Source organism: Haemaphysalis longicornis, unplaced genomic scaffold, assembly GCF_048455015.1.
Source record: "Haemaphysalis longicornis isolate Haplotype H1 unplaced genomic scaffold, Haemaphysalis longicornis Haplotype H1 scaffold_1, whole genome shotgun sequence".
NCBI classification, from domain to species: domain Eukaryota; kingdom Metazoa; phylum Arthropoda; class Arachnida; order Ixodida; family Ixodidae; genus Haemaphysalis; species Haemaphysalis longicornis.
Window position 1 is genome coordinate 100166308 of NW_027526203.1, and position 18638 is coordinate 100184945.

The 18638-nt window shown below is 50.2% G+C and overlaps 1 protein-coding gene across 1 annotated transcript in view; it reads right to left on the minus strand.

Annotated features, from left to right (window-relative positions):
- Positions 1-18638, minus strand: part of LOC144178451 (cGMP-dependent protein kinase, isozyme 1-like) — a 513788-nt gene that overhangs the window by 46496 nt on the left and 448654 nt on the right. The window contains exon 11 of the mRNA XM_077706319.1: positions 2507-2736. Within this exon, the coding sequence (XP_077562445.1) occupies positions 2507-2736 (230 nt within the window). The remainder of the gene's footprint in view (positions 1-2506; positions 2737-18638) is intronic.

Sequence of the window (18638 nt, forward strand, 5' to 3'; positions counted from 1 at the left end):
TAAAAATTAGCGAAGATGACATACAGATGTAGTACATGAAATGAGCGAAGGTGACATATGCTGCATTCAAAATACTGTTTTCCCAGAGTTTAGCGTGCTTGGAAGAATGTGCATTAACATTTGGCAACCGTAGTTGGTACGTGTTTGTGGCATTTTCCAAGTATCTTTATTTCGTTTAAGGGTGTAAAGGTCGAAAATTCCTGTAAGTAGCGATCATTTCTTTTTTACGCCAGCGTGATAGCGTGGCATAAGTATTGTTTCGTAGAGTTTATGTACAGGCAACATTCCAAGTTGATAAAAAATAGGCCCAGTGTGGGCGTCATAAGGCGAAGGTGAAATTATGCGAAGCCTTTTTTTGTAGTCGATCAAGCTTCGTAAGGTTAACGGAAAAAGTGTTTCCCCATACCGAAAATGCGTAGCTAAGAGTGGAATGAAAAAGGGAGTTATAAATGAGCAATTTAATGTTATGTGGAAGAAACCTTACACGGGATAGAATGTCGACGGTCCTCGAAAGTATAGTAAAAATTGGCGCAGTGTGCGCATTCCAAAGCATTGTTTCATGGCAAAGAACACCAAGGAACCAGTGACTACTGGAAGCAGTTACACGCAAGAAGTACCTGTTAAGTTCGGGCTCCTCATTTAATTAATGAAAGCCGCTGGTGGCTCATGTATCGGCGTCGCCTCCACTTGTAGCTGCCATGCTGTGTTCCTTTCATGCAACCGCAGGGACGCGAAGTTGGGGGCCGCGGAGTGCATGCTTCGTGCTTCTTCCTTTTGTGTACTAGAAGACGGGGGTGCTTAGCCCGAGTACATTTGTTGCGTTGGTATGCGGTCAGCTCGACCGGGCAGTCTCAGTGAATGGCGGATGGGTGCACAACAGTGAAAACAGCCCCGGCGCGGGGTTCCCTCTCGAACAGCGCGCATGCCGCTATTATGGCTTGCCGATATTGGGAAGTGGCTCAGTCGTTCGTCAACATGGTGGACGAGCTGACGGGAAGCGAAAGGATGCCGTCTCTTAGTGTTGAAAAGGCGCGCGCCGTAGTTTTTGAGGATTTGTGAAGCCGGCATCGGTGCTGTTCGTTGATGGGTCATTCGCCTCGGGAATACTCGCCTGGGGTTGAAGGAGCGCTTCCCGATAGTCATGCGGCAGGCGGCGGCGTCCCTTAGTCTGGGACGGCATTAGCCACGACTCCCTCATTGTGCCGGGGAGCGCGCGCGGACAAATGCGGGGCGGCAAGGCGAGTACACTGTAAGATGTTAGCCGCGCGAAGACCGCCCTAAGCGTTCGGCTTTGGCTTTTCTGCAGATGCCACCCGCTTAACGTATGGTTGGACCACTCCGCACGGTCAGTGACTTTAGTGTGCAGATGTCTTGTATTGGATTGTCGGTTGCAATAACGTGAGCGGGAAACGTACTATGAGTGCATGAGAGAGAGAGAGTGTTGGGTCACGTGACCGCAGGTGGGGACATGTCTAGGATTCGTTGGCTGTTGTGGCCATAGCGGTTCATATTAATTATTTTGAAAGGGGTTTTCGCTCTAACTTGAACGCCTCCAAAGGAGGCGTGGTTTTTGGGATCAAAACCGGAGTGTCGGGTTTTTTGCGGGGTCGGTCGAGAGGGATCTAGTTCAGTATAGATATTGGCCAAACAGGCTGCTGCGGGCAGAATGACAATGTAACCGTCATTCTGTCCTGATGTAAATACTTGGAGTAATGTAAATAGTGTAAATAAATCTAATATCCAGAAGGAAGGGTAGTCCTCATCCCTCACCTGCTTCAAGCATCGGACCTCGGTCATCGGAGCGAGTTGAGATCGTCTTGTCGGCTCGAGCATCAAAAGAATTTTATTATTTCGTCTTCATCATTCAACAAGAAGATGGAGAGGCGAAATATAACTCTATCGAGAATAAGGCCTACGTCCACACTTATTGCTTGGTTTTTTTGGACTAAATAACACTGCCTTTGTCTTTGAAGCTTTCATTATTAATGAATTCATTGTACTCCACACAAAGGTACTCCACACAGCTTCACACAAAGGCTTTCACAAAACGATGGTGCTGTTAAGCGAAGACACATAATCGCCTCAAAAAAAGCGCGTCGCGTGGCCGGATTTGAGCCTGGGTACCTTGCGTTACGAAGCCGACGTCTTGAAAAAAATTACTCTGAAATTGGCGTGTAAGACAACTCTAATATTGCGACGAGTTTGGTTTACTTGCATAAATGATTTAGTTGTAGACGCTACAGAATACCCGTGTGCTACGGGCGTCTGCGGAGGGAGTATTGCTACAGCTGTAACTCTTGTTTTGTCAAAACTATTCTGAAACAAATTGTATGACAACCGGCCACCAAGACGACCCTCACAATAGACCGCGTGTCATACATTTTCACAATTACGGAAGTTGTAAACAAAGAAAGCTGTAAACGTTACACAGTGTGCTGCTTCTGCGGGAGAGAAACAGACAGCCGCTAGAATCAGGCTTGCAGGTGAGAAACGAACGAGTGCTCACCTGTCCCTGAGGAGGGACCAGACCTCGCCTCCGAGGCAGGCCTCCATGAGCATGTAGACGTACTTGTCATCCCGGAACGTCTTGTACATGCGGCAGACGAACGGGTGCCTGCAGCCCATCATAAGCGCCTTCTCGCTCAGCACGTGCTCCTGCTGCTGAGTCTCCACGATGTGCTTCTTGGTCAGGCACTTGAGTGCGAACGTCCGGCTGCGGTCCTGCACGTACTGCACCTGCGGCGCCGTTGGCAAGCGTCACACCCCGTGACAGCGCAAACCACATAAAAATGACTAAACTAAAAGCCGGGGCACCGTATTGTATTCATTCGATGCAAAGGTACCATGGTACCTGTGCTATTACCGAAAACGTATTCGCTTGATTTCGCAAGGTTACGTGACAAACTGAACGCCACATGTGCCCCCGTAGTGGGTCTCACGGGCATGAAGCGAAAGCACCCTATTATTCAGCGTATCCTAATGTGTGCACGCCCAGGTTTATATAGATAACCTTCACTGGCTTTTTCTCTGAAAAGCCCCACCGTTTAAGAGCTAAGCGAAAACAATGCATGAAACTGATATTTCGCATATAGCGAGGACCTGGATATGAACGCTAAAGTCGACCTGGATATGAACGCTAAAAATATTTTCGTAACTATAAATTTCTTGTCAAAATTCGCTCAAACGTATACTTCCATATCAAAGCATATAGTTTTTAAAGCAAAACTTTTAACCTCTACCCCCCAAGGATCCTTTCGCGACCGTTGGTGTCAACAGATAACTCCCGCGAACAAATAAAAAAATTTACTGGCACCGCCAGGAATTGAACCTGGAACTAATAGATAAACCACGCGAAAGCCTGTTGTCTTGCCGATTTAGCTACCAGCGAACTTTTTCTTTCATACATGGAAATTTAGAGAGAAATTAGCCAAGACAATTGACACACAATATTGCCGCAAACCATACATTGGGTTTGTTTATTTGTGCTTTGCTTTTACCGCCCGGCTGCGCCGGTCTGTGTTATCTCTGCGCCAAGGAAAGCGCGTGTTCCATTCTTTCTTTCTGTGCCGCATGTGTTATCTGTTGTGATAGGGAGAGCATCCGATCTAACGTGAACAGACCAGAATAATCTTCTTGGATCTACTATGTTCTCGATGTGAATCGACGTTTCGAGAACTACGTGCGCTGAAAGATAAAAAGCCTGCAGTGCGGACGCCGGAGCATTCCATTCGACGACACTCGCCTGTGCAAGTCACTTTGTTGACCGCTGCTTCGCCGCCTCTGTATTCTTTTGAGTTGCTAGGGGAGCACAAGTTCGCTCCAATAAACGTGTTTCTCATTCAAGACAACTGCATCGTCCTTGTCTTCGTGACATCTGGTGGAGGTGCGGCGTACGCACCCTTCATGCCCACTACAACCTCTGGAAGCCGCCAGGCCAGTCCAACAAGAGCCAGCCTCCGCCTGCAAGATTTACCACCCGAGTTCGGTCTACTACCGGAGAAGACGAAGAAGAAAGACGTCGCAACCAGCACCATGCTCAACCAAGCCAATCCTCCTGTCGTTCTGCAGCAGCCACGGGAACCGCCATCACTCCGAGGAGCCCCCGAAGAAGACCCAGAAGAGTGGTTGGAGAAACTGGAGCGGGTCCGGAAATTCAACAGGTGGGACGACGCAGAAACGTTCCGGCACGTTTTCTTTTACTTGGAAGATTCGGCTCGCACTTGGTTCGAGAACCACGAGAGCTCCTTGACAAACTGGGCTCAGTTCAAGAGCGAGTTCACTAAGACCTTCACTACCGTGGTTAGAAAAGAACGCGCAGCGCTTTTACTTGAAACTCGAACGCAGCACCCCAACGAAGGGGTAGTGATCTTTGTTGAGGAGATGAAGAGGTTGTTTCGACGTGCGGATCCGGAGATGACAGAAGAAAAGAAACAAAGGTTTCTCATGCGAGGGGTAAAGCAGGAGCTTTTTGCTTGCCTTGTCCGCAATCCTCCCAAGACGGTGGCCGAATTCGCGTCTGAGGCGGCTGCGATGGAGAAGACGCTGGAAGTTCGAACGAGGCAGTACGATCGCCCGGTCCACGTGCTGGTTTTCGAGACGATCGGTGCCGGGGCTACAAGCTCCGACACACTGCGTGAGACCATCCGAGCAGTGGTCAGGGAGGAGCTTCGGAAGCTTTTTCCGACGACGCCGCAACCTCAAGTGGCTTCCCTGACTGACGTCGTCCGCGAAGAGGTTCAACACGCTTTGGGCACTTCCATGCCATCCGAGGCACCCCGCGAGCCACAGGCGATGACCTACTCCGCGGCTGTTCGTCGACCCCAGCCCTGCTCCAACCAGTCTACAAGAAGCTCCACCGTACCGCCGTCCACTCTCGCCGCTATCCCCACTGTCGCCGCCATCGACCGTACCGCCGTACACAGCCCAAACCCAGACGCCGAGAAAGACTGACGTTTGGCGAACGCCAGATCATCGTCCGCTGTGCTACCATTGCGGAGAGGCCGAACACATCTATCGTCGCTGCCCGTACAGGAGACTCGGACTGCGAGGTTTCTCGGTCGACGCCCCACGCCCCCGACCCGGCCAGCGCCCTACTGAGATCGACGAATACCTGTCCAACACCAACCGAGGACCAGCCCGTTCACACCGATCGCCGTCGCCCTACCCATACCAGTCGCCTAACCACCGTAGCAATGCTGATTTCGCACGTGGAAGGTCCCCCAGCCCACGCGGGGGAAACTAAAAGCAGCAACTTCTGGAGGTGAAGTTGCTCTACGGCGAAAAACTGGAAACACTCCAACGACGCAAGGACGCGCCGAAGACAGTGATTCACGACATGCCCTCATCCCGACGACCCGACCTAGCCCTGACGATACTACTGAACACGACGACAGCTACACGGCGCGACGCGTACCAGACCTGACCGAGACGTCCGTTGAGAAGACGACGACAACGACGATGCACAACAATGCACAGTGTCCGACCGTCAACACGTACATGCAGAGATACGACGCCCCGACGAACCCGGAACTCGAAGAAGACTGCATCTGACGTCAAGGTGTCCATCGACGGCTTTGACGTAGTCGCCCTCGTAGACACGGAAGCTGACTATTCGGTAATGAGCTCACCATTTGCGTCTAAACTGAAGAAAGTTATGACCAGATGGGACGGTTTGCACATACGCACAGCAGGAGGCCACCTCGTGACGCCAAGTGGAACGTGCACATCGCGCGTCACCATAGACGGCACAACGTACCCTGCGGCGTTCGTCATTCTGCCTAACTGCTCCCGCGACGTAATTCTTGGAATTGACATTTTGATGGACAACGGTGCAATAATCGATCTGCAGACCAAGTGAATAACTTTCTCCCCCAATCACTCCATGGGGCCGGAACCGAACCCCGAACGACGTGCTGCTATAAGGATTGCCGATGATCATGTCACCCTGCCACCCCGCGCAAGCTCGATGGTTGCAGTCTACTGTGAAGATGCTGCTCGTGACGTCGACGCTATCGTAGACACTGATCAAAGGGTGCTTCTCGACCGTGGTGTGTCGGTCGAAAGAGGCATTGCGCGCTTCAAGGAACACCAATCCCACATTTTGGTTACTAATTTCACCGAGGAGTACCAGCATTTAAACAAGGTCGCGGCAATTGCATTCCTCGAAGAAACGCAAGAAGCAAGTCACGTGATCGCGGTCGCCGAATTCGAACGTACACCCGTAGAAACCTTCAAGCTCCCGCAGCCCTTCGACGTGAATCCGGCGCTACCGCAAGAAAAACGGAACAAATTATTTGCTTTGCTGCGTCGCTATATAGAATGTTTTTCGTCGAGCGCCAAACTACGTCAGACCCCTCCAGCGAAGCACCGAATAATAACCGAAGATGCAGCCCGACCTACCCTACAGTCACCGTACCGCGTCTCTTCACACGAACGGGAAGCCATCCGGACTCGAGTCGACGAAATGCTCAGCGACGACATTATACAGCCATCGAAAAGCCCCTGGGCTGCACCCGTCGTACTCGTAAAGAAAAAAGACGGCACATTAAGGTTTTGTGTTGACTACCGGCGACTGAACAAAATCACGAAAAAGGACGTGTACCCCTTCCCCCGAATCGACGACGCCCTCGACCACCTCTGCCACGCGAAGTACTTCTCATCGATGGACCTGAAGACCGGCTACTGGCAAATTGGAGTGGACGAGAGAGACCGAGAGAAGACTGCATTTATAACCCCAGACGGCCTATACGAGTTCGAGGTGATGCTGTTTGGGCTGTGCACAGCGACGTTTTAAAGAGTCATGGACACTGTGCTAGCTGGCCTTAAGTGGCACACCTGCCTCGTATACCTCGACGACGTAGTGGTATTCGCCCGGACTTTCGACGAACACCTTGCAATGTTGGAGTCTGTACTCGAGGCCATTCATACGTCGGGGTTGACGCTGAAGCCTGAAAAGTGCCGTTTCGCATACGGAGAACTCAAGTTCTTGGGCCACGTCGTCAACGCCGCAGGAGTCCTACCTGACCCAGCAAAAACTTCAGCCATTGCGAACTTCCCAAGGCGGAAAGACAAGAAGGGCGTGCGAAGATTTCTCGGGCTGTGCGCATACTACCGGCGCTTCGTCGCAAACTTCGCACGCATTGCAGAGCCACTCACGCGCTTGACGAAAGATAGCACCCCTTTCAGCTGGGAAAACGATCAAGAAAAAGCATTCTGCGAGCTGCAAAAACGCCTGCAAAGCCCGCCCGTGCTCGCTCATTTCGACGAAAATGCCGAAACGGAAATGCACACGGACGCCAGTGATATAGGCTTGGGTGCCGTCCTTGTCCAAAAGTCCAAAAACAAAGCGGCTGCGAAAGGGTAATCGCCTATGCCAGCCGTGGTCTGTCGAAGGAGGAGAAAAACTATTCTGCCTTTGAGAAAGAGTGCCTGGCTATTATATGGGCGATTTCAAAATTTCGCCCATACGTGTATGGAAGGCCATTCAAGGTTATAACAGACCACCATGCGCTGTGTTGGCTCGCCAATTTGAAGGACCCCTCTGGCTGTCTTGGGCGGTGGAGCTTGCGCCTGCAGGAGTTTGACGTTACTGTCGTTTATAAATCCGGCAGGAAACACTCCGACGTCGACTGCCTGTCCCGCGCCCCCGTCGACCCACCACCACAAGACTCTGATGAAGACAGCGCGTTCTTCGGGATCGTGAAGGAGAGCAACCTAGCCGCCCAGCAGCGGGCCGACCCCGTCTTACGGGCCACAATCGAGTATCTCGAGGGATGCAACGTTGCCGTTCCTAGGACCTTCAAACGCAGCTTACCAGAATTCAGCCTGAGAAACTCCGTCCTCGTGAAGAAGAATTTCAGCCCCGGAACAAGAGCGAATTACCTTCTCGTCATCCCCCCGGACCTTCGTGACAAAATTTTGGAAGCGTGCCACGATGACCCGTCTTCCGGAAATCTCGGCACAGCCCGCACTATTGGAAAAATTAAGGCGAGGTACTACTGGCCCGGCCTTACCTCTGACGTCACCCACTACGTCCGGAGCTGCCGTGACTGCCAGCGACGAAAAACGCCGCCGACAAGACCCGCCGGACTTCTGCAACCAATCGCCGTCTCATCGAGACCATTTCAACAGATTGGAATGGACCTTTTAGACCCGTTCCCTACGTCACGATCACAGAACAAGTGGATTGTCGTAGCGACAGACTCCATGACGCGCTACGCAGAGACCGCCGCTCTTCCGAGGGGGACTGCACAAGAAGTGTCAAAGTTCTTTATAAGCCAAGTTGTGCTGCGACATGGAGCACCGGAAGTCCTAATCACAGACCGCGGAACGGCATTTACTGCGGAGCTGATGCAAGGAGTATTACGCTACAGCAACACGGATCACCGAAGAACGACGGCGTACCACCCCCAAACGAACGGACTAACAGAACGTCTGAACAAGACAATCGCAGATATGCTGTCAATGTACGTTGACGTTGAACATAAGACTTGGGACGAAGTGCTCCCGTATTTCACGTTTGCGTACAACACGGCTATCCAGGAGACGAAGCAGCTGACGCCGTTCGAGCTTGTCTACGGTAGAAGGCCGACTACGATGCTCGACGCCATGCTTCCGCTCGTAGAAGACGCCGACCTCAACGCCGACGTCCACGGATATCTTCAACGTACGGAGGAGGCCCGCCAGCTCGCTCGAGTTCGTATAACGGACCAGCAGCTGGTGGATGCGGGCCGCTACAACCTCTGACGCCGAGACGCCGAGTACCAACCAGGGGATCGTGTGTGGGTTTGGACTCCCATCCGACGACGCGGACTCATTCAGAAGCTCCTGCGACGGTATTTCGGACCCTACCAGATTCTACGACGTGTTGGCCAACTTACCTACGAAGTGATCCCCGATGTTGACTCCGGCACATCACGACAACGCACGTGGCCTGAAGTCGTCCACGTGGTTCGTGTAAAACCTTTCTACGGACGATAACGAATTTTATTTTAAAGCAAAGCTTTTTACCTCTACCCCCCAAGGGTTCTTTCGCGACCGTTGGTGTCACCACAAAACTCCAGGGAACAAATAAAAGAATTTACTGGCACCGCCGGGAATCGAACCTGGAACTAATAGACTAACAAAGCGGAAGCCCGTTGTCTTACCGATTTAGCTACGAGCCCACGCGAAGACAGGGAGACAGGTGGTGTACTCACCAAGCACATCTACGGGTTTACCCGCATTGTTCTCGCGGAATGCCACGTGAAAGCGTCACGCGACCACTCACGCCCGTCTAGCGGCCCTGTGCGCACCTTGCTCATGTGCTAAGAGTTACAAAAATTAAAGGAAGCTCACACCAATGCATGGCATCTCACTTCTAGTCCACCAATGTGCTATCAAGCCTGTGGCCTCCAGTGTTCACGTAAACAATCACAGCTACTTGTCGTCCGCCCTCACGCCAAACCAAGGAATACATTCAAATACTCCTTGATGGTCAGGCCATCACTCCAAACCCCAGCATCAAGATCCTGCGCCTACATTTCCAGGCCAACACCAAGAGTGACGTCTCTTTGCAGCGCCTCAAAAACAGCATTAACCTAATCATACACATGATCAGGCGAGTTGCCACCAAGAAGCGAGGCCTAAAAGAATCCGGTACCTTTCGATTAATTGAAGCTTTTGTCCTCTCTTTATATAATGATTAGAAAGGCGGTCGAGCAGGCCATTGGTCTTCTCATGAGTGCGTCCACACAGAGGCTGCTTAGCGCGGGGCTCCACAACACGGTGGAAGAGCTGATAGAAGGCCATCTTTCAAACCAGAAGGTCCGACTCAGAACAGCGATGGGTAACCGCATGCTTCACCAGATTGGCTGGGCAGCCCAAAATGTCACTCAGCTTGACGTACTCCCAGACTTTTGGCGACTGAAACTAAAGATGCTCCCTTTGCTTACGAATATGAACCCCTCACATGACGAGGGTCACCGAAAAGCACGGGCTCAAGTGCTAAACACCACCCTCGGTGGGGATCATGCAGTTATCTACACAGATGCCTCCAAACATCGGGGGCACCAATACGCCATCATCGTGGCTTCTTCCAGAATCAACCTCCTTGCGTGTACCTCGCTTAGGACCCAAGAAATGACGGCAGCAGAAAAGGCAGCCATCACCTTGGCTCTCGCTCAACCAGGGGTTCGGAGGATAGTCAACGATTCCGAGAAAGCCTACTGGAATTACCAGTAGGGTTGGGTGTGCTGACCTGCACTGCGCGTGCTAAAAAAACACTCCCCAAACGGTTCCATTCAGCTCATCTGGACACCCCCTCACGCTTCAATGGAGGGCAACAAATACGGCCACCCAACAAGCCTGCGCTTTTACCTCCCGTTCTATGGAGCTGCACGAGGACAGTCACCCGCGTGTCACGTTCAGGGAGATAACCCAGCATTATCACCTTCTGAGACAGACCGTACCTTCGCCTTACCCTGACCTTTCGAGAGAACAACAAACTACCCCACGGCTCATACAATCCGGGCTCCTTCCCACAGCCTACGCGTCTTCACTTAATGTATCCGAATCGCTACGACGCTGAATGTAAATTTTGCTCAGAAGTAGGAACACTCCGCCCCGTAATCGGCGTGTGCGACTTTAGCCCTGACCGCCCTCCTCTCTTTCCATCAACTACCCAACAAGAGCAATGGGAGATGCTGCTGTCCAGGCCCTGTCTACCTACCCAGCTTCAGCGGGTGGACAGAACACAGGCTGCGCGGACTGCATATGGGCCCCACAGAAGGAGGAATCACTCCCCAGGGCTGCACTCTGTTCCGCTCAGAAATAACAGAAGTATTTCTTCTTCCTCCTCCTGCTTCTCTTCCGCAAATCTAGTCGCCTCCGTCCGCGGCGCAGAGACAGAGAAGACAGATCGTCTAACACCGGGTTGTAGCTTACTTTAATTTTATAAAAAAAAAGTTTCCACTCTGGCGCTACACCAGTACAACTCAACCAAACACTGTTCATGCATCATGCATTGATTTAGCCTTAACAAGAATATTTCTTTGAAGTAATAAATGGTGTTGTTAAGTGCGTTTGACTACTCTCTGGTTTTGCTATAAGTAGAGCGATGTGAGTGAATTTAAGTGACGTCGCATGGGTAATCGTTATGGGTACCGTTTACAGCTTTGCTTTCCAACCACATTTACGGGGTGGATTGGCGCGATTTTTTTTATTTTCGAACTGTCGCTTATGTTAGCATCGGGTCGATGCACTCTTAGAGGGGGGGTAACGCCGCAAACCATACATTGGGTTTGTTTATTTGTGTTTTGCTTTTACCGCTCGGCTGCGCCGGTATGTGTTATCTCTGCGCCAAGGGAAGCGCGTGTTCCATTCTTTCTTTCTGTGCCGCATGTGTTATCGGTTGTGATAGGGAGAGCATTCCAATCTAACGTGAACAGCCCAGAATAATATTCTTGGATCCACTATATTCTCGATGTGAATCGACGTTTCGAGAACCGCGTGCGCCGAAAGATAAAAAGCCTGCATTGCGGACGCCGGAGCATTCGATTCGACGACACTCGCCTGTGCAAGTCACTTTGTTGACCGCTGCTTCGCCGCCTCTGTATTCTTTTGAGTTGTTAGGGGAGCACAAGTTCGCTCCAATAAACGTGTTTCTCATTCAAGACAACTGCATCGTCCTTGTCTTCGTGACAATATAAACACTAACAGACAGCAAAGGGTAAGTACGTCAGTCTAACAAAGGTCGGCACCAATTCAAAACTCAGGCGAGCAAACGCACGCATCCAAAAGATGCAGCCACTCTGGTGGATCACTCTGCGCAACATAAACTCTCCGTACCAACGCCGCCTGTTCCCGAAAAATGCACTTGGTCGGCCTAGGGGGTTCAGCATGCCGATCAGTCATGCGGCACTTCCACAAGCTAAACAAACCTAGGAGCACAAAAACGTCATATGGCACCCAATTAACGTCCTCAAATGGCAAGAAGCGAATAGTGTATGGGGTGATGTCAATGTCCTTTTTCAGTGTCCGTTGCAAAACATCCCAGAAAAACACCGCGTCACGGCACAGCACAAAAGAGTGGTCAATAGTTTCATGTTGGTTGCACAAGCGGCAATTGTCTGACCAAGGGATCGACATTCCTTTGTCTCGCAGCCATGTTTTAACTGGAAGCGTTTGTGAATGAAGCTTAAAGAAAAAAAAATCGCGCCAATCCACCCCGTGAATGTGGTTGAAAAGCAAAGCTGTAAACTGCACCCATAACGATTACTCATGCGACGTCACTTAAAATCACTCACATCGCTCTACAAATAGTAAAACCAGAGAGAAATGAAATGCACTTAACCACACCATTTATTACTTCAAAGAGATATTCTTGGTAAGGTTAAATCAATGCATGATGCATGAACGGTGTTTGGTTGAGTTGTATTGGTGTAGCACAAGAGTGGAAACTTTTTTTTATAAAATCAAAGTAAGCTCCAACCCGGTGTTAAACGATCTGACTTCTCCGTCTCTGCGCCGCGTACGGAGGTGACGAGACTTGCGGCTGAGAAGGAGGACGAAGAAATACTTCTGTTGAGATTTCTGAACGGCCCAGAGTGCAGCCATGGGGAGCGATTCCTTCTTCTGTGGGGCCCATATGCAGTCCGCGCGGCATGTGTTCTGTCCACCAGCTGAAGCTGGGTAGGTAGAGAAGGCCTGGACAGCAGCATCTCCCATTGCTCTTGTTGGGTAGTTGACGGAAAGAGAGGAGGGTGTCAGGGCTAAAGTCGCACACCCCGATTACGGGGCGGAGTATTCCTACTTCTGAGAAAAATTTACGTTCAGCGTCGTAGCGATTCGGATGCATTACGTGAAGACGCGTAGGCTGCGGGAAGGAGCCCGGATTGTATGAGCCGTAGGGTAGTTTGTTGTTCTCTGGAAAGGTCAGGGTAAGGCGAAGGTACGGTCTGTCTCAGAAGGCGATAATGCTGGATTATCTCCCTGGACGTGACAAGCGGGTGACTGTCCTCGTGCAGCTCCATAGCACGGAGGTAAAAGCGCAGGCTTGTTGGTTGGGCGTATTTGTTGCCCTCCATTGAAGGGTGAGGCGGTGTCCAGATGAGGTGAATGGAACCTTTTGGGGAGTTGTTTTTTAGCACGCACAGGGCCGGTCAGGACACCCAACCCGACTGGTAATTCCAGTAGGCTTGCTGGGAATCGGTGACTACCCTCTGAACCCCTGGTTGAGTGAGAGCCAAGTTGAAGGCTGCCTCTTCTGCTGCCGTCATTTGTTGGGTCCTAAGCGAGGTACACGCAAGGAGGTTGGTTCTGGAGGTAGCCACGATGATGGCGTGTTGCTGCCCTCGATGTTTGGAGAAGTCTGTGTAGATACCTGCATGCGCTCCACCGAGGGTGGTGTTTAGCGCTTGAACCCGTTCTTTTCGTTGATCCTCGTCATGTGAGGGGTTCATATTTCTAAGCAAAGGGAGCATCTTTAGTTTTAGTCGCCAAGAGTCTTGGAGTATGTCAAGCCGAGTGACATTCTGGGCTGCCCAGCCAATCTGGTGAAGCATGCGGTTACCCACCGCAGTTCTGAGTCGGACCTTCTGGTTAGAAAGATGGCCTTCTATCAGCTCTTCCACCGTGTTGTGGAGCCCGTGCTAAGCAGCCTCAGTGTGGACGCACTCATGAGAAGACCAATGGCCTGCTCAACCGCCTTTCTAATCATTATATAAAGCATCTCTATGTCTTCCTTGTCGAGAAGAAGATAGGGGTTTCTCGTAAGTAACTCTCGAGAGGACAAAAGCTTCAATTAATCGAAAGGTACCGGATTCTTTCTGGCCTCGCTTCTTGGTGGCAACTAGCCTGATCATGTGTATGATTAGATTAATGCTGTTTTTGAGGCGCTGCAAGGAGACGTCACTCTTGGTGTTGGCCTGGAAATGAAGGCCCAGGATCTTGATGCTGGGGTTTGGAGTGATGGTCTGGTCATCGAGTAGTATTTGAATGTATTCCTTGATTTGGCGTGAGGGCGGACGACAAGGAGCTGTGATTTTTTACGTGAACACTGAAGCCCACAGGCTTTAGCACATTGGCGTACTAAAAGTGAGATTCCATGGATTGGTGTGAGCTTCCTTTAATTTTTGTAACTCTTAGCACATGAGCAAGGTGCGCACAGGGCCACTAGACGGGCGTGAGTGGTCGTGTGACGCTTTCACGTGGCATTCAGCGAAAAGGCAGGGGGTAAACCCGTAGATGTGCTTGGTGAGTCCACCATTTGTATTCCCGTGTTCGCGTGGGCTCGTAGCTAAATCGGTAAGACAACGGGCTCTCGCTTTGTTGGGCTATTAGTTCCAGGTTCGATTCCCGGCGGTGCCAGTAAATTCTTTTATTTGTTGGCTGGAGTTTTCTGGTGACACCAACGGTCGCGAAAGAACCCTTGGGGGGCAGAGGTAGAAAGCTGTGCTTCAAAAAATCGCGCCAATCCACCCCGTGACTGTGGTTGGAAAGCAAAGCTGTAAACGGCACCCATAACGATTACTCATGTGACGTCACTTAAAATCACTCACATCGCTCTACAAATAGTAAAACCAGAGAGAAGTGAAATGCACTTAACCACACCATTTATTACTTCAAAGAGGTATTCTTGGTAAGGTTAAATCAATGCATGATGCATGAACGGTGTTTGGTTGAGTTGTATTGGTATAGCACAACAGTGGAAACTTTTTTTTATAAAATCAAAGTAAGCTCCAACCCGGTGTTAGACGATCTGACTTCTCCGTCTCTGCACCGCGGACGGAGGCGACGAGACGGAAAGGTCAGGGTAAGGCGGAGGTACGGTCTGTTTCAGAAGGCGATAATGCTGGATTATCTCCCTGGACGTGACAAGCGGGTGACTGTCCTCGTGCAGCTCCATAGCACGGGAGGTAAAAGCGCAGGCTTGTTGGGTGGGCGTATTTGTTGCCCTCCATTGAAGCGTGAGGTGGTGTCCAGATGAGCTGAATGGAACCGTTTGGGGAGTGTTTTTTTAGCACGCGCAGTGCAGGTCAGGACACCCAACCCGACTGGTAATTCCAGTAGGCTTGCTGCAAATCGGTGACTACCCTCTGAACCCCTGGTTGAGTGACAACCAAGGTGATGGCTGCCTCTTCTTTTGCCGTCATTTGTTGGGTCCTAAGCGAGGTACACGTAATTAGGTTGGTTCTGGAGTTAGCCACGATGATGGCGTGTTGCTGCCCTCGATGTTAGGAGAAGTCTGTGTAGATAACTGCATGAGCCCCACCGAGGGTGGTGTTTAGCGCTTGAGCCCGTGCTTTTCGTTGACCCTCGTCATGTGAGGGTTCATATTTCTAAGCAAAGGGAGCATCTTTAGTTTTAGTCGCCAATAGTCTGGGAGTACCTCAAGCGGAGTGACATTCTGGGCTGCCCAGCCAATCTGGTGAAGCATGCGGTTACCCACGGCAGTTCTGAGTCGGACCTTCTGGTTAGAAATATCGCCTTCTATCAGCTCTTCCACCGTGTTGTGGAGCCCGTGCTAAGCAGCCTCAGTGTGGACGCACTCATGAGAAGACCAATGGCCTGCTGAACCGCCTTTCTAATCATTATATAGAGCATCTCTATGTCTTCCTCGTCGAGAAGAAGATAGGGGTTTGTCGTAAGTAACTCTCGAGAGGACAAAAGCTTCAATTAATCGAAAGGTAACGGATTCTTTTAGGCCTCCCTTCTTGGTGGCAACTCGCCTGATCATGTCTATGATTAGATTAATATTGTTTTTGAGGCGGTGCAAGGAGACGTCACTCTTGGTGTTGGCCTGGAAATGTAGGCCCAGGATCTTGATTCTGGGATTTGGAGTGATGGCCTGGTCATCAAGGACTATTTTAATGTATTCCTTGATTTGTCGTGAGGGCGGACGACAAGGAGCTGTGATTTTTTACGTGAACGCTGGAGGCCACATGCTTTAGCGCATTGGCTTACTAAGTGAGATTCCATGGATTGGTGTGAGCTTCCTTTAATTTTTGTAACTCTTAGCAAATGAGCAAGGTGCGCACAGGGCCTCTAGACGGGCGTGAGTGGTCGTGTGACGCTTTCATGTGGCATTCAGCGAGAAGGCAGGGAGTAAACCCGTAGATGTGCTAGGTCAGTACACCATTTCTCTTCCCGTGTCCGTGTGGGCTCGTAGCTAAATCGGTAAGATAATGGGCTTTCGCTTTGTTAGTCTGTTAGTTCCAGGTTCGATTCCCGGCGGTGCCCGTAAATTCCTTTATTTGTTAGCTGGAGTTTTCTGGTGACACCAACGGTCGCGAAAGAACCCTTGGGGGGTAGAGGTAGAAAGCTTTGCTTTAAAACATTTTGGCATTTGGCGGCACGCACATACGCTTGACACGGTCTAAAACATTATTCGTATGGTCCCACAAGTATGGCTGACGATAAAGGGGCACGGGGAATAGATTACGAATTTAAGTGTTCGTCATAGCCGTCCTTGAACGACTAAACAGGTACTCCAGAGAAAACCGCGCAGTAACGATTTTGATTGGTTGATTGTATGGTTTAACGCGCCGACGCAACGCAGACGATGAGGCGCGCCGTAGTGGAGGGCTCCGGATTAATTTTGACCACCTTGGGATCTCTAACGTGCGCCGAAATCTCGTACACACGGGCGTTTTTGCTTTTCGCCTCCATCAGAAAAGCGGCCGCCGCGGCCGGGAATCGAACCCGCGACCTCATGCTCAGCAGCGCAGTAAGGAAATAAAAAGTATCCACAACTTCTTTTAGAAAACCCCATGGCAGCTTTTGGTTCACCTCACGCATAGAAACAAGGAGAAACGATAAATGGTAACTTATGCGCTCTTGAATTAGCTAGACAGTGCTATCCACTTTTACGTTCTGTTTAGCTACGAGCCCACGCAGAGGCGGGGAATACAAGTGGTGCACTCACCAAGCAAATCTACGGGTTTAACTCCTGCATTCTCGCTGCTTCTCGAGTGGGCTCGGTGGCTGTGCTTCAGCGCAGACCACTATTCCGTTCCATTTTGCCATGCAGGTTAGTTGAATGTATCATTCTTTTGGAAAAAAAATCTCGCCATTACTTTCTTATACAGCTACCGAGCCCACGGTGTTGCGCAACAATTGTTGTCCAATGTGTTCATGCCATGCAGTCTCTTTTGCTTTTGGCGGGAGATATCGAATCTAACCCTGGCCCTCCCAGTATTCAGGATGTAATGTACGAGTTAGGAAAGCTATCGGCTGGCCAGTCGAAAAGGATTACCAATATACTAGACACTAAAACCAGCTACTGACAACAGACAAAACCCTGTCGGTCCTAAATAAACGCATGACTGATTAAGAAGGACATTATCAAGCCATTTCAAACATCCGAACCAACCTGGGCAGTATAAAAACAGGTACCAGTGAAATGGCTAACCAGATTGCCCGGCTTGCTGCACAGATGGATGATACCGAAAACAGGTCATGTAAGAAATAACCTAATATTTTATAACATTCCCGACCCATACCCTCAAGAAGCATTCGCAGAATCTGAAGAAATCATCATCCGTCTTTGTAATGATTACTTGGAGTTCGCCGTTGACCCTAATCACATTGAACGCGCGCATCGCCGAGGACGCCATACAGTAGGCCGTAATCGGCCGCTCATCGTAAAATTCAATCAGTTCAAAACTAAAGAATCTCTACTTTCTAATGGCCCCAAACTTAAGGGAAGCAATTTCAGTGTCGGTGAAGATTTCTCTCAGCCCGTTAGAGTTGCTCGTAAAAACCTTACAGCCATCGCTAAATCAAAATCCACCTCCTACTCTCTGCGCTTCAAAACATTGCACATTGGTACCAAACCTTACGTGTATGACCACTCCACAGAATCTGTTAAGGACATGTTGTAGCAATTGCCCCGTCATCAAAATGCGCCTCACCGCCCTCGATCCGCCCCTCGATCAAACTTACCGCTCTCTGCTATCTTTATCTAACATACGCATTTTATTACAAAAGGGACATTATTTCTAATCTGGTGTCATCTGGTAGCAACCTTCTGATACTAAAGGAAACATGGCTTACTAGTGACGTGACTGACGGCGAAGTACTCGCTGACCTACCAAATTTTCGACTGTTTCGAAACGATCGCAGGGGCACGAGAGGGGGATGAGTACTTGTAGCTTTCAGTCACAACATATCCTGTTCGTCTATAAACATCGTGTCCGACCTTGAAATCCTGTAGCTTAAATGGCATACCGCACCACGCTCAGTTTTACTAGGCGTTTGCTATAGGCCCCCTCACAGTACTCCAGACTTCTCTTCTAAGATCATTAATATCCTAAGCGGAATAACGACCAAACACCCTAATATGCATGTAATTCTGTTTGGAGATTTTATTTTCCCAATATCGATTGGTCAAGCCAGCCTGCACCAGCGGCTACGTCAAGGGAATCGAACGACTTCCTAGGTGTATGCTTTACTTTATTCTATCTCAAGTTCTTACAGAACCAACGCGCGTTACGGGTAACTGCCAAGACATTGTAGATCTTATATTAACAAGCCATCCCGAGTGCGTGTCCTCCATTGCGTGCCTCCCAGAAATCAGTGATCATAAAGTCATTCATGTTTACATCGTAATTAAGCCCGTTTTGGCCCCGACCTTACAAAAAATATCCGTTTGTATGGTA